This window comes from Zosterops lateralis (assembly GCF_965231275.1).
Source record: "Zosterops lateralis genome assembly, chromosome: 19".
NCBI classification, from domain to species: Eukaryota; Metazoa; Chordata; class Aves; order Passeriformes; family Zosteropidae; genus Zosterops; species Zosterops lateralis.
The window spans coordinates 11,074,855-11,091,550 of record NC_139779.1 but is presented as its reverse complement, the minus strand read 5'-3'; the positions used below and the strand labels follow the sequence as shown (position 1 = coordinate 11,091,550).

General features: G+C 44.0%; 1 protein-coding gene across 1 annotated transcript in view; it reads left to right on the top strand.

The window, feature by feature from the left end:
* SPNS2 (SPNS lysolipid transporter 2, sphingosine-1-phosphate) overlaps positions 1-16,696 on the top strand; it is a gene marked incomplete at its 5' end in the record, with an annotated part of 131,968 nt that overhangs the window by 95,497 nt on the left and 19,775 nt on the right. Inside the window, 2 exons of the mRNA XM_083875094.1 lie at positions 672-737; positions 7,733-7,831. Coding sequence (XP_083731220.1) covers positions 672-737; positions 7,733-7,831 — 165 coding nt within the window. The remainder of the gene's footprint in view (positions 1-671; positions 738-7,732; positions 7,832-16,696) is intronic.

The following is a 16,696-nucleotide window of genomic DNA, read 5'->3' as shown; positions in this document are numbered from 1 at the left end:
CCACTCTTGCAGTTCTGTGGCTTTTAATGTCTCTTGCTGACCATCTCCACAGAGCCAAGGATTGTATTTCACCACAAGACACTGATGTTGCAAAGCCCACACTTAATTCCAGTCTCCACTGGACAGATATTCCCATGTAATGCTGTCAGGGAGGGAAGGGATCCTCCACAGTTCTCTACAGAGTACCTCAGCTGGTTTGCTACACAGCTGATACATAACTTGTTTCCCAGGAATGGAAATGGCTGTGCTTTGGGGAGCTGTGGCTTTCTTGCCTTTTCTAACAGGCTTTTTAGAAAAGAATAGTGCAAGTTGGACTTGATCCTTAAAGGGCTTTTCCAACCTCAAGAATTCTGTGATTCTAAGTATTCAAGCCTGGGGCTGTCTCTTCATGCTGGTTTTTCATGTTCTTCTAAAATCAAATGTGTCAGCCTTTAATTTAGCTGCTCTGTAGATCATAAACTTAGTTTACAATAACAACATTTCAGTCCAGCCCTGTAGAGCTCTGATACAAGTCCATGGTTTGTTAATAGTCAGGATAAACCACAACAGCAACAAGGAGTGTGCTGTGTAGGTATGAGAAAAGTAAGCAGCAAAAGAAAGTTTGTGACAGGTTATTTTTCCTCTGAATGTCAAGTGAATAAATCTCCTTTTTGTGTGTTTTGTTACAACAGATTTGCATTTTTATCGGAGAAACTCTTCTGTTTTCAAACTGGGCTATCACAGCAGACATACTAATGGTGAGTGCACTTTGGAACAGCATCCTTCTGTGTTCAGAGCAGTTTGTCAACTTGCAAGAGCAACCTGAAGTTCACAATTTCTTCCAGATCCTAGTCCCTAGTTCATTGGGGTTTTTTTGCTCTACTGAAAAGTGACATAGAGGGAAAGAAAGAAAAAAGATCCTTTTTGTCCTTTGTTCTGAGCACCAGGGAGAGATGTCCAGAAAGGACATCCAATAATTTCCCAAAATTTTAAGTGCAAAAGTTTGTGCAAAACTCCACACAGAATTCAGAATGCACAGAATTCAGGCAGCATTTCCCAACAGTCAGCACGTTTGTGGGTTTTGTTATCAATAATTCAGCTTTGTTCTGCAATAGGAAATCCCTCCCTCCCTCCTCTGACCACAAAGGCAGCCCATCTACCTACCATTCAACACATACACAATAGAAACCCACCTCTGGGAAAGCAGAGAGGAAAAGAAAGTACAAAGAATTTTTGGACTATGTCCACCTTGTCCAAGAGGAAACTGTCAGGGCCTTTTCAACTCATGTCCTTCATTTTCCATTCTTTCCCCACCACAGAGCTTTTTAAGCCTTTCAAACCAGCAAGCTGACCTCAGCAGCCCCATTTTCACATGAAATAGTCTGGACATTTGTTCAAGAGCTCTGCATGTTTTGTAGAGGTTTCCATCAGAGCCCATCAAATATAATATATGTTGAAACCCTGTTGTGAAGGAGGTGTTGCTAACTGTATGAAAAGAAGGGCACAGAACCATTGCAGGACCTTCCTGAGGTCTTTTGTCAGCTTGTTGACAGAACTAAAAATATCAGTCTGGCATCAATAGAAAACTCCCTTGGCTTGCATTTGTTGGTTATGCAAACAGCAGTGAGGAAACAATCGGGCTCAGTATTCTTAGATGTAAAGATAATGGTGTTGATATATTGATTCAGCAAAGGACTTCAAGCCTCTGCTTAAGCTCTGTTTATGTTGAAGTTCAAGGTTGTGTTTATATTTTAAGGTAGCTCTGCAGTTGCCATCACTGATGAATTTTCCATCTTTCACTCATTTGTGCAGGGAACACTTTGAGAGGTGGGGTGGTTAAATCCACTCCTTCCAGGGTGGGTAAAGCACAGAGAAACAAAGGTCCAAAAGTGGACTCTGGTAGCACTGGATGGCTTTTCATTCCCATGGCTCCTCCTGCCAGGTCAGCTGTGGTGGGACAGAGCTCTGTGGAGCTTCCCTGGGGCTTCCATGGGCTTTTGCAGCTTGTGCTGAGTTCAAGGCTGCTGTGGCCACTCAGAATGTGGTATCTCAACATTTGCACAGATGTGCAGCCTGGGGACAGCTGTGCTGAGGAAGAAATTACAGTACAATATGTGTGGTTGCTCATTCCTGCCTCCTGCCACAGCTTCCTGTCACATCCTGCCCCTGGCTGTGGTGTTCCCAGGAGCAATCCCAGTTCTCTCCACTCAGAATTAGTGGAGAGGTTTAAGCAGCAGCTGTTTTATACCCTTTTTAACACTGGCTGGCAAAGGTAATGGCTCAACTGAGGTGGTCCCAGCTGCCAGGAGGGAGAATCCTGTCAGACAAGTTCAAGGTCCTCCAGAAAATCTGTGCCAGAGACAGACCTGAAATTTGAACTGTGTTCTCTCAAGGTAACTCCAAAAGATATTTTCAACCAACTGCTCTATTATATCAAGGATATTAAGGGCTCCCATCACTGTCCCATTTAATTATAGAGGTTTTTTGTGTTGATTTCAATGTGACTTCAATATCCTATAGCTTTTTTACAGTTTTTATAGGATTTGCCATCTGTCTTACCAGCATCCTATAGTCAGTTGCATTTTGTAGGGATGCATTTGCAGTTATTTATGTTGCTTTAGTGCAAAAGAGTTCTGTAGGAAATGATTGCAAATAATAGTTCAATTTTCCAAAACATGGGAAAGAAAATAAAGCTGTGTTTAAAAATGGATTTTGGTAATTGCTGCCAACTTTTCAGCTCACTCTTCTCAGGTCTATTGAGAAAAATGAACTGAGTGCTGTATGTAATGCCCAGCTTGATGCATTAACAGCATGGGTGGACATGTGAAAGTTTTAAAGAAATAAATGTAAAGATCAGGGGAAGCAGCCAGGCTGAAGTGCAGACAGATCACATAGGGGATGAGAGGGGGCTCAGACTGTCAATGGGTAAGAGCCACAGCCACGTTTGACAGACAGCTGGGTGGGAAGTCCTTGCCAGACAAAGATGTGGAAATGCTTTAGCAGATGCACTTTATATGTTTGGCAAATTAATTTGACTGATTACTATTTATTTGGTGTAATCAGAAGTGTGTCTGTTCTTGCCTGAGGCTGGGAAGGAGTTTAAAAGCATTATTAGCGTAAGCTTAACAACACTTTCATCCTATACATAAATATTACCCTGTTTTCATGGATAAAAGCTCTCAAAACTGGCTGAACACTGCTCTTGCTGATTTCATTATGCCAGGAGTGAGGCTTTTTGGAAACTGCACCCCCAGATGATTTCTCACAGCTTTCCCAAGATTTACAGATCCCATGATGCTTAAGAATCCTTTCGGGCAAGTTGTTAAGGACCTCCAGAGGTTTTGCAAGTTTCATTTCTGTGGCAAAACAAAGGATGTTTGCTTATTATCTTCCAATTTAATTGTTGGCTCTTCCTAGCTCTGTGCTTGCATTGCATCCTCCTGCAGAAGGGTGGGGGCTCAGCTCCTGGGCTTTTCTGCGGTCCAAGGTGCCAAGTGCTGGCTCTGATAAAGTGTCAATGCTGCAGAGCTCTGCACTGCCTGAGATGCTGAAAGGCTGATATTTGCTCCAAATGCAAATTTGTACAAAACAGGTCTTATTCTCCTGAGCACAACTCTCCATATCTCCTCCCAGGCACATGCTCAGATGGTGCTTGGGGAAAGGAGGGATGTTTTTAGTGGAGCTTGCTAATTATGAAACAGATTTCATCAGCCATCTTTTGCAAATTGGCCTTAGAATTACCAGAAGCCCAAAGTAGCATTAAAACTGCCTCGTAACAGCAACAATGAATGAGCTTCAGTGCAGCAGGCAAGTGTGAACACTCAGACATGTGCAGTGTGTGGGGCTTTGTGGGAACCTGGTGCTAATAGTGGGCATTTCCTCCATATCACATCTCAAAAACAGAGATGACAGACAGGGGTTGGAATTTTTGTGTAAGAGCCACAAAGCAATTTGAAGTGCCTCCATTTCCATCGCAGTCTCTTTAGGTCTTTGCTGAGAAAAGCCATCCTCCAGTTTATGCACAGTCCTGACATTCATGCAAAAAAATTGCTCTGCATATTTCTGTTTCCTTTTAAAACATTAGTTCTTTCTAAATGGTCATGACCTGCCATGGAGGAGCTGCTTTGATGTTTTGTTGTAAAGTCAAAGTCTTCCTTTAGGCTTGAAACAGGCACAGGCTGGAGCTCAGCTGTGCCATAGGCATGTAGGAATGCTGCTTTTGTTCTGATTACCTTCCCTAAAAATAAAACCCAGTTATTTATTTAGTACAAAATGCTGCCCTATTTTTATAGTCAAAGATAAATTGCATTTCCAGAGGTTCTTGTTGCTTCTCTGCGTCCCTCCACACAATACTCCAAGTGCTGCAGGTTAGATTTGAAGGCAGGGTGAGGAATGCCTGAAAATGAGCCCACTCCAAACTGTCCAAGGGCTGCAGGTGGAGGTGTTCTGCTCCATGGTATGCTGGGAGCTGGAAACCACAGCAGCCTCCTTTCACTTCATTTAGGGGCATTTGTTTTAGACAGTGTCTGCCTGGCTTTTGTGGATGGTCTCTCTGGATCCCAGCCTTTCCCTTTTCTGAACAGCAGGGACAACTGAGCAATTTCCAGGTTCTGTCAGTGGCTGGAACAGTGTTAGTGCATGTTTTCTTTGTCTTTGGTGCTGAAAGAGGCCAGTGTGAATTGTCCTGACCCAGAAAGGGCAGCAGAGTGCTTGAAAGAGTCGAGTTTCTATTAAAGCTTAGACATAACCATCAGAACTTACCTCCTTGGCACTTTGCCTTTTCCTGGGAGAAGGGTGATCTCTCCTTGGCTTTCCCCATAAACTTTTTCCAGACCAACTCCTGCTGGTTTCATCACAGGAAGGAGATGTCAGCAGTAATCCCTGGCCTCTCTGAACCTCTATTTAAAGAGCAGAGGTTTCCAGAGCTGCTTGGTCAGCCACCCTGCCCATCCTCTGTGCTGCCTGCCTCTGGACCTGGGCTCAGGGCTGAGCCAGGACAGTCCCACAGCCTTCCGCCCTGGCTGCTGTGGGATGTCCAAACCAGGCCATGGATGGTTTGAATTTAGCTCTATTTTGGTATTGAAATGCCCATTTAGAGTTGTAATTTACTTCTGTCTTCCAAGAAAAGAAGATGTTTGCTACCAACTGCTTCCTGTCCATCAGAACAAAATGTTTTTCAAGTAGGGATAGGGTGGAGTGTATTGTTTTTTTGGTTTTTGAAGGTGCTGGTTTAAGCTTTTTTCTTCTTCTTTCCAATATGTTTTTCAATACGTTCATTTACTTGCTACATGTTGGGTTTTTCTTTGATGGGACTGTTTTTCTCTTGAATTCCAAACCAAATATACCAAGTTGTAGCACTCCATGGTGTTTCAACCATCAATAACTTCTTCAGTTATTCTTCAGCTGTACTCTTACTGTACTCCTACTTGCAGAACTATGTTTGCATAATATACAAGCTGCACATGCAAAATTATGTCAAATATATGTGTATATAAATATTTATATGTGCATGCACACATATGATACAGGTATCATTAATATTTCCTCCTCTAATTAGCATCAATTCCCCGCTACACCCTGAAAATGGTAAATCTTTAATAAATGTACCATTTCTTTTGTCCTTTTACTAAAAAAATGGAGAGAATACAGAACCGGGCAGGTTATTTTCTCCAGATTGGGTAACATAAACTTTACAGAAAGAAAAAAATATTTTAGGTTTCAATTTCATGTTTCATATTTATGCACCGTTCTTGAATTAGGTGGAATTTCATTTTATCTACTCAGATGCCCTTTCCCAATGAGCTCTTGCAGAAATGCTTCTCCACTGCCCCTGTGTGAACTGGGCCAAGTGGGAAGAACAAAAATAACTCACTCTTAACTTTCCTTTTCTTCTGTCTTTTCTATCCAGATTGCATCCATTATCTGCCTCTTTGGGGAGTGGGAATGAATTGTGAGGCTCTCCTACTGTTCACATCCTGACTTTCAGCACATTTCTCTGTCTCTAATGAAGTTTAGAGCTAATTTTCCTTTGGGGATTTCTTTCTTCAAGTGGTGCTCTGAGTTCCTGGATGCAAAAAGAGGACAAAAAGAGGCCTGACATCCACAGCTGGGCAGCTGCTCTGGACCTGAACATCTCTTGCTCTTCTGTTGCACAACAGAAGTTGAGCAGGGTGCCTGTTTAATATGTGGCATGAAAGTGCATTTGCAGCTTTGGCAAAGCAGGGATGAAGGCACTGGGAGGTCATCTTAACACACAGGGTAAACCCTAAGGAAAAGCATTTAATCTAATTTTACCCATAATTCAGAATTGCCTGTGCTGGGGACGAGCTGATTATTTTAAATATGCATCAGTTCTCTTTTAGTGTGGATTTTCTAAATGCTCTTTCTTTTGTTTCTGGTTTTTATGGTAATTCTTTCCACTGCAGACAGGGCAAGTCCCCTTCCCTGTGAGGAACAGTTCAAGCACTGCAATGTTCTTTAGTCCTGTGCCCTGAGTGAGTCCTCCCTGCCAGTCAGCTCACATAAAGGATCTCTGTGGATCTCTGGCTGGGCATGGGCCACTCCTGAAATGTCACATTTAATTAATAAATTACTTTGGGAAAGGATAGCAAGGATCCTGGCAAGGCAGGACTTCTAAAGGAAGACTGAAGGCAGCCCATCAGGGAGAAAGTGGATAAATAAAAGGGTTCCTGGTCTCCAAAGAGCTGAACAAGAGTCATTCCTGTGAGAGCCCCAGGAAAAGGCACAGTGAGATTCAGTGCTTACAGGCAGAGACAACGCTCACTTGGATTTAGAGACCTATTAAATTCTTCATTACTTCCAGCCTTTAAGTCAAGACAGGATCAATTCATAAACTGGGATATGTGGACTTGATGCAGATGTCCATACCCAGCGTCTTTAACAATTTATGCAAGAGACAATTACTTTCTGCCTCTAAAAAGTGTATTATGAAATTAAGGTCATTCTACAGGACAGAGGGTTGCTGGGTTTGGTTGTTTTGTTTTGTTTTTTTTATTTTTCATCCCCTTCCATGGTTAGGGCTCTGTTATCTGTGAGCTCTAGTCCCTTCATAGGGAAGTAATTTGTGTTTTCCACTGCTCCTGTGTAATCTGACTGATTCTGCATGGCCTGGCTAAGGGTGTCATGTCCTATTAGAGGAGTGAAGACCAAGATACACTATCTTGGAATATGCTATGGAATATTTTCCTAACGTGACTTTGTCACTTTTCACAAATGGAATCACAAATTTTTGAGAAAAATGTAAAGTGGCTAGAGATGGAGTGGGAAGGGAGGATGTGTGACTGTGACCTTTCATACTGATGTGGATTGTTGATGGTTTAGAAAACAAAATAACTTTTGTTATGGAATAACCCAAATATCCCAGGTTACAGCACAGTCCTTGAAAGCTTTATGGTGTTGAGCAACTTTAAATTTCATTCTCCCCACCAGCAGAGCAAAACACAGTCTGAGGAGCAATAGCAAAGTGTCCTGTGGGCAAAGCTGATAGCCCAACCACTGCTGAGACTGGAGCAGAGTGGGCAGAGCTCCCTTTCCTCAGCACCTGCCAAGAGGAAAACCCCAGAGCAGGAAGGGACCTGAGGCTCCAAGTGGCCTGAGCCAGCCATGGGCTGGCCAGTGGCTCTGTCTGGTGTGGCTGGTTTGTTCTGGGCATAAACTGAGCACTACAAGACAGATGGGAAAGTTCTTATTTCAGCCTCTTTACCTGTTTTTGTTTCTTTCTCCTCCTTTGCAGTACGTGGTCATTCCAACTCGCCGTGCAACTGCAGTGGCCTTGCAGAGTTTCACTTCACACCTCCTGGGAGATGCTGGCAGTCCTTATCTCATTGGATTTGTAAGTGCTCACAGCAGACTCTGGCAGGGTTTGCTTTTGTTTCTGAGCTGCTCATCTGAAATGCCAAGGTAGATCCTGCTGGGAAGGAAGGCCTGTGTTTGTCAGCAGAATGGGAAGTGCTGCAGAGCAGTGCAACTTTTTTTACCTGGTTGGGTTGTTGTGAGATGCAGTCCAAACCAGGGGGGACTGTTTGGGTGTGGGAAATAAACTTCCAGATATTTTAGCCTAAAGTGTTTATAAAGCTCACAGAGAGCTCTGAAAAGAGAGAGTTTTGTGTAGTGTGGACATGGGGCCGATAGAAATTAAGTTGGAAGAGAGTCATGAGTGTTGTTTAGCTGTTAATTGATCTCAGCAACCAAATACCTGTTAATGGGCAGCAACACACAGCTGTGCATGGTTTGTATGATAGTAAATCATAGAACCACAGAATACTCTGGGCTGGAAGGGACTGACAAGGATCATCCAGTCCAGCTCCTGGCCCTGCACAGACACCCCAACAATCCCAGCCTTTGCCTGAGAGCATTTTCCAAACACTCCTGGAGCTCTGGCAGCCTTGGGGCCATGACCATTCCCTGGGGAGCCTGGGCAGTGCCCAGCCAGGGGTTTTTATTAATATTCCTTCCTGGGGTGTTCACTTTGGGTTCCTTTCTGTGACTGCTTTAGTGGCTGACCTTGGTCTGGCTGGGGATCTCCCTTCCTGTGCCACCATTATCCTACTGCAGAACAGAGCAAGAGACCCAGCTCCAAAATCTGGCAGTCAGAGAGCATTCACAGTTGAAAATAAAAAGCCTGGGAAATTAATGAGGAAAAGAAATCTGGATGCTCTGGGGAAATGTCTTTTTCCTTCAGTGGAGTTTGATGCATGGAGTTTCAGAGATCACAGATCATCATTTATAAAATATAGTAGCATCCACAGAAATCCCTGAGTGACCCTGCTCCTGATGTGTTGAAAGTGCTGCTACCCAGGGATGTAACTGGGATCTTCATTGGTCCCATCACCTGAGAGACAGGGCTTTGATGTGCTCCTCCAGCTCAGACACAGCTGCTGGGTGCTGGGGGGCTTTTTTATTTTTTACAACCATCATTGCTCATCTATTCATCCCGTAGACACCAGTGTGTGTAGCTACACATATTTATCTTTATAGACTTAATTTTGTGAGTATATCTGTTTAAATATACATAAATGTTTACTTTTGAGTGGCAATGCTGTGGCTGCTCTGTAGCCCTCTGAAGCACACGGGAAAAGGCAGATAGAGATAAGACTGAAAAGACCAAAGGAATGAGAAATCTCTCAGGAGAATAGAAATGCACAATTTAGTTTAACTCTTTATTTACTTCAATGTTCTGGGTACCTGGGGAGAAAGGACCTTATTTTAGAAGTTATTTGAAGGTGGCTAGAACAGAGGAATTGCAGGAAAGGCTGCTCCATGCAGGGCAGGTGAATGTGGGAGAGGAGAAGGAACCAGGCAGGACAGGGAGGTGAGGGCAGGGCTGGGGCAGGCCAGGCTGCCTCAGGTGGCTGCTGCATGTTCATCCTTTTCCTTACATAAGAGGGATGTCCAGGAGAAATACCTAGAGACCCTGAATGATTGCAATTATTCTTGAAAGTTGCCTGGGGCTCTTCAATGTCATAGATTAAAAAATAAAAGGTCTTTGGTTGTAACAACCTTGCCTTGCCCTCCTGGTGTTCAGAGATCAAGCAAGTTGTGAGTTACTCATGGATTCTTGGCTGAAATATGTATAGCCCAAATTTAATAGCTGATTTAGGCTTTCTTTAGACTGGGAATATATTTGTTATTATTTTGAATGATCCTTCTCTAATGCTGTAATTGTTGGGCAGTTGTGATTTGGGAGGAGGTGATGCAGGGCCAAGGCTCTGTGCAGAAGAGGAGGAGTGAAGCACTCATGTCATGAAAGGAGCCAGCATCCCTTTGTGCAGCCTCTCTGGGCTGATTCATCCTCCCTCTGCTACCAGGACTGAAAAATCAACTACAGCTCCACATAACACAGGAAAACAAATACTATTTAAAGTGAAAGAACAGCCAACTTCTGCACCAGAGCTAAGGCAAGCACTGAACCTGGGTATTAAAAACCACAGGAATTATCCAGCTGCAGTGCAGGATGGAGACCTGGGCAGGTTGCAGAAGGGGCTCAAATTCTGACCAGGATTTTCAAGGCAGTCTGTGAAAGCTGCTGGATTTAAGGGAAATTTGATTCCCACAGTCCTTCTGGGAATCCCCACCCTGAGGGCATCAGGTCCCACTGCTGTGACTCCAGAGTCTTCAGGAGGCAGACCAAGAGCAGGGGTAGGTTTTGAAGGAGAGCAGCAGAAGGCCCTGGATGTGTCCAAGGAATGACTGGACATGGCACTTGGTGCTCTGGTCTGTTTTTTTATTCAGTCACAGGTTGGACTTGATCATCTCTAAGGCCTTTTCCAACCTCAAAGATTCTGTGATTCTGTGAGCTGCAGACACAAGCAGGCTCAGAATGGGTGAAACTCAACCTGATCACTTGGGTTCACCTGGGATCCTGGAGCTCTGCTGTGTCTTCCAGCTGCTTACAGTATTCCCCTGAATTCCCTCACTACATGGTCAGTGCTTTGATCAAACGTGGCTGGAATCCTACATGGTTTTGGTGAGTTTATAGTGAGATTCCCTCTAGCAATTCTCTTAACAAAGAACTGGTGACCCCTGTCCTTGCAGGAGCGAGCTGAGGCAGGCAGTTGTTTCTGCTGGATAGCAGTAAATGTTGTATTGATCTTAAAATCCCCGTGTGGAACACAGAAGGCGCAGATCAGCCACAGCCTCAGGTGTGCAATTGCTGCTGTGCTCTGTGCTGTGTCCTGAGAGCTCAAGGTCACACTCAGACTTGCTGTAACTCCACCCCATTCCAAATCGTGCACTGCAGCTCCTTAAACCACCCAAAGCAGCAAATACACATTAGTGCTTAAAAGCTAAGTGGCAGGGAGCACATATGTGTGGCTATTTTTCCTGTCTCTTTAAATATTGATAACTTTTATTATGGTAAAAAGGCTTAAGATTGACTTACAAATACAGCTTTAGGGTGGCAGCTGTGATTTGCATAAAGCTTCACTACGTGGCAAGCTCTGAGATCAATTACTTTAAATCAGCACTGCCTGTTCATTTCCAAATAAGACTAGGCATTGCTGCAGTATTTCAGTAGATGAGACAGCTTTTATTCCTAGAGAGCTGTAACTTTTTTCAGGACCTTTGTGATAACCAACCTGTAGAGTTTAAATTATTCCTTTTTAACAACTCCAGTGTCACTCCACGCTTTATTCTTGATGCAGTTGGTGAGAAATTTCACCTACTCAGTGCATTACACCCAAATATGTGCAATATTTTTCTGTCTTTGACCACTCCCACTATGCAGACATGATTGCTGGAGCATAGGAGTGTTAAGAGAAATGCCCCAAATCCCACAATTAATGTTGAGTATCAGATAAAGGACTTCAACTCCTGCCCTAGACAGCTTTTCAGACTCAGAAGAGCAAGCGGAGGGAGGTGGCAGCAGCATGTGAAATAGTTAACTCTTCTCAGGCTGCATCACAACTCCAGCTCTTTGTCTCACTATTTCTGCTTTGATCTTGGCTGCCCTTTAAAATAAAACAACTGTAATTCCATGCTGCTGTGTCCATCTGTGCACAGGCATGAACCTGTTTTCCCTGCTCGGGGTTTACATCATCCTTCTTGTTGTGTCTCCCCTTCCTGACTGCTCTTCTGCTTCTGGAAATCTCAATACAGGCAAAAGGGGGGGTTTATATCATGGATGTGGCTTGGGACTTTTTCTTTCCTTCCTCCAAGTTTGTAATTTGCTTCCTGCCTGAGCACTTTCCTCTTCCACCCTTGCCTTGTCTCTGTGATGCCAACAGGACCTGCTGCAGGCACTGGTGTCCCCATGTGCTGGGCACGCACTGTGGGCACACTCTGTCCTCACTGCCCTGGTGCTGGCTGCTCTCCTGTTTACTTAAACTCTCTCTCATCTTCTCTGGGCAGCTGTTCATCAGGTCTGAGGATGAAAACCAGTCTGTCTGTATCTCCTTGTCACCTGGCAATATCAGCCTATGAGGAGGGTGTTCTAAAGTGCCAGAGGTAGCTCTCCTCCACGAGCATCTTTTGATGGGCTAACACGCCCTGCACTCCTCTGGTGGTGGTTCCCATCTTTCCTGCCCTCCTGGGCTGTTTCAGTTTTACTGGAAGGGCACCACCTCCCGCCATTCCATGCCAGCTGGGCTGTGAGAACCTTGGCAACCTTCACTTTTCTCCCTTCCCCGGCTTTCCTGTGAGCAGGTTGATAAATCTAATGAGCTATTTAAGCAGCAAGAATACTAATGACCTTCCTTTAACAAGTAGTTAGCAGAGCAGTGTTAATTATCCCTGGTGCAGAGTATCAGAGCAGGCAGATCAGCCTTTCATTAGGGGCAAGGCAAGACAAACTGTAGTAAATGCAGCAATTAAGATACTTTCCAGTGAAAGTTATAACTGGAGGTGCAGATTTCACACTGCCTTGGCCCAGTTTGAAACAGCCTTTTTGTTGATTTGGTTTGAAGGAGTTTACCTAACCAAGTATATCTGTATAGAAAGTAGCTCTATGTGGAAAGACTTGCCTGCCTGAGAAAGCAGAATTCATGTATTGTGGTTTAAAATTCATATTTTATGGTTTAAAATGCTATGGCTGCTTCAGAGTAGGACACAATTACTCTGGAAGACCACTTCTTCTAGTGTAGTTTGCTAGACTAAAACACACCACAGCCCACTGGGAGTCAAATCCACTTCTTGTCTGACTTAAAAGCAGGGTATTGCAATAGAGTGGATGGTTGGGAGGTAATGCTGCAGTCTGGGTGTCCTGTCCCTGTCTGACCCAAGCAGCCACCTCTCAAATATGCCCCCGTGAGGTGCTTGCTGGTGTTTGCACAGTCCTGTCTCTCCTGCCAAAGCAGGGTGGGAGATGAACTGGAGGTCAAAAAGGCAGTAATGTCCTGTAACAAAAACATTCAAAATACTCTCCTGGCACCACTCTCTGTTTCATGGACCATCAGGAAATATTCCACTGCTCTTGTGAGGTTGAGGATGGAATAGAGGTCTCTGTCTTGTTGCCTTTTGCAGCATGTTCTAGTATAGTGTACTTGAGTCTGTATAAGCAGCATCTCCCATCACCTGATAAGAGTTGGTAGATGAAATGTGATACACATTTATGGGCTTTATTGTTCTTTCTTTACCAAGTCCCAGCTGCTTGACAGGTGTGGTGTAACCCTGATGGCATCACTCCTCCTGCAGGGATCTCTCCCCACATTCATGCCTGTGTGTGACCCACCCTGTGCTGAGTGGAATGGAACTTAGCCTGGCCAGTCTGAACATCTACTGTGCTGGCCAGGGAAATAATGTGAGGATGAGAACCTCCAGCCCCTCATCCTTATTACCTGTTTCTTCAAGCAGTAACTTTAAATTGAGGATTTCTCTGGTCCTGAGTAATTAAAAGCCTTTTTCATAGTGCACTGAAAGACCAAATCTTTGACATAGCTGTCAGCTGCAAAATAACAGGAGAATTAAACACCTGGAGGCCAATCCTCCTGGGATTGATCTCCTCATTGCAACGAGCTAACAAACTTCCCACTTCCAATGACTCAGGAACAGAGAAGATATAATAAAATAAATAAAATAATAAAATACCAATAAAATACCAAATGACTTCCCATCTCTAAAATGCTCTGTGCCAAGGGTTCACAGCCTGCTTTGGTGTTTTTTCAGAGCTCTGTGCATCTCTCCTGTTCATGACTGTGTTAGATGTACAGGTCCTCAGTATTTTTGATAAGTGTTTAATGTAGGTGGAAGTATCCCCTTAGAGAAAGCCCAGAAATCCAAAGCAGGTTGTTGTTGCACTCGAATATTTCAAGCTCTGTCTCATCTTCTCTGTCACTCCTCTGTGCACTGAAAACCTCATTAAATAAACGTTTTCTTCCTCTGAGCTGCCAAGGATCCTGCACACTCCCAAGATGGGCAGTTTTCATGGTGCTGAGCGCCTTTCAGAATGTTCAGATTCTCTCCAACACAAGGAATCAGTTTGCTTTTGTGGGATATACAGACAGGGATGGGGCCCATGCTGCCAGGAGAGGTGGGGACAGGGATGCTGCTAAAGGTGCTGTGCCACAGACATGGAAATGGCATCCCCATCCCTACATGGTCATGTACCTGGGCCCTGGCATGGGAGTTCCTTCACATTCCCCATGGTGTTAGGCGTCTCTCTCTGGGATCAGAGAAAGTCCAGTCTTAACTTAGAAAATCTTTGGGCAGACCAGACCAGACCAGACCAGACCAGAGAGAAAGGCAGTTAATGACTTGAAGAAAAGAGATTTTCAACCCTCTCCAGGGCAAATTTCTCTGATCCCCAGATGTACCAAGTCCATGTCCTGACATAGCAAGCAGCATCCCTATGGAGCATCTTAATTTACTGTAGCCTTTTTCAAGGCAGCACCATGTATTTAATGCAGCCTGGTCATCCAGAGGGAGGATGGGAGGGGGAAAATATAATTTAAAAAACAGTTTTACTTCCTGCTATTATAAAGTGTTCCTCATGCCATTTAGCACAGTATAAATGCTTCTGCTCCCCCCCAGGCCCAGCAAATTGTTTACTTTATAAAATCCCTCACTTTTGCTTTTTCAGCTTCATTTGCATTCATAATCCATTTTTTTAGAAAATTAAAGAAACCTTTTACATTCACACTGACTTCAGAGTGGGTGGATGCCAAACCCCTGGGGGGTTCCAGGGAATACTGTGTTAAGGAACTGTACTAAATTGATCAGCTAGGGAGAACCTGGCTTGTATCAAACTGGTAACCATGAAAATCAGATATTTGTGCCAGAAATACCCTTTTTGTGTAGGAGGATTTGTGCCCAAGTGGCAACATCAGAAGTTTAGAGAAGCCAGTTGCAGAGGAATTGAGATGTTGACTCAGCAGTGAGAGAGAGAAAATGAAATGGTGATTTCAGAGATGTGGTTACCATTACACTGCGTAATTAATAAATCAGTTAATTTACCTACCCAGACTGTTCAGGAGAGACATAACATGGAATCCAGATGCCTTCCTTGGGCTCCAGCCCACCTTGGCATCTCCTGTATCCATGGCCTGTGCTCTGTTCCAGAGCACACACCATGTACTTCCCAAGTAAAGAACTTTCCCTTTGTTCCTCTGCTGTCTCCTGCACTCAGATGGAGACACAGTTGGGGTTTGGGGTTGGGATGGTGCCCATTGCAGCTGCACTGCTGGTTCTCTGGAAGGTAGGAGCTGTCTCCAGCTGGACTCCATCCAAGTGCCTGCCAGCAGCTGGGCACATGCTGTCCGTGTTCTGCTGTAAAAACGCCTCAAGCTGAGGTTTATTTAGCAAAGTCATTCCTCTTGCTCTGAGCTCTGTGCTACACAGAGAGGGAGGAGACAGGAACCTTCACAGTTAGGCTGGTATCAAAGACTTGTAATTAGACTGCAGAGCAGCAACAGGACTTCCTCCTTGATTTCCCACCCCCGCATTCTCATGCCTGTTGGGAAGCTTTGCCACCTCCCAGCTGGAGGAACAAAGGAAGGAATCCCACACACAACTCTGAGCTGCAGAGCTGGCACTGGCCACGCACAGCCCCCGCAGTTTGTTACTCATCTTAGAGAGAAGACACCAAAAATTATGCTTGATTAGGTCTTGCCAAATCACAGTTGACCAGCTCAGGATGCTGTCATTGCCAGGAGTCTGGAAAGCCCAAAACTGGCAATGCAGAGCAGAGCATTTGGCAAACGGTGTGTCATCCGTGGAGCCTAGGTGTGTAATTATGTCCTGTGTCCTCTCGAGAGGAGATGCCAAAGTTCCAGCCTTAGCAGGTGGTTTGTAACCAAATGGAACAGAACAACAGAGAACACTGACTGTTAACAGTCATATAAAAACATATATGTGTTTTTATACACCCTGATAAAATTCTAGAGTTAAGTGATGAAGACATTGGGAAGGGAATTATATGGAACCCAGAAGCCTTGGTGGAAAGAATTATACCTTGAAAGGGAAGAAAGATGTTTTTTTCTAAACTGTGCAGTTACAGAATGTGTTTGGTTAAAAATGAAAAATAGAGCAGATTTAATAATAACATGATTTGTTGCTATAAAAGGTCAACACAATGCCTTAGAAGGGAAGGTGTGGGACAAACTGCATTGGGAGATTTATTTGTTGGAGACTTTACACTTTCAAAGCTGGTTTTTAGCCTAAAATGTCGTGTCATCCATGGAGAAAGCAATCAGGAGCACATGCATGGCTTTTCATCCTCTGCTGCTGACTTACCATGTCAATTTGTCAAGTGATTTATTGTCTGGTCCTTTTAGAGAATAATTGTATCCATTCCCAAAAATGAAAAGTGGTTTAGAATGTCTAGATTTCTGTTTTAGAATATCCACAATTCAGCCTGACAGAGACATTGACTCAATGCCAAATTCTGGTTCATAATGAAGAGTAAGGGAAATGATTGGAATTAAGGTGTCTGGATACAAAAGGGAATTAATGACCAGCTGATATCCCTGTCTCTTGGGTGCAGAGCACATTCTGCCACTTTCCTGTGGGTGCATTCTTTTCACATTCAAGTCTTGTTGCTGTTTTGTAATAAATCTCTCAGACTAATGGTCACTGTTATTTGCCTTCAGTCTCACATAAGAATTGTTTGTAACACTCTTGTTTTTCTTCATGTGTTTTACCCGGCAAATAAAGTTCTTTTTGAGAGGACTAGAACTCTTCTATATCCCAAGCACTGACATTTTCTCCTCATCTTTTTGAGGGTAGGGATTGAAACAGAGAAATCAGGCTAAGCCCCTTCAATTCT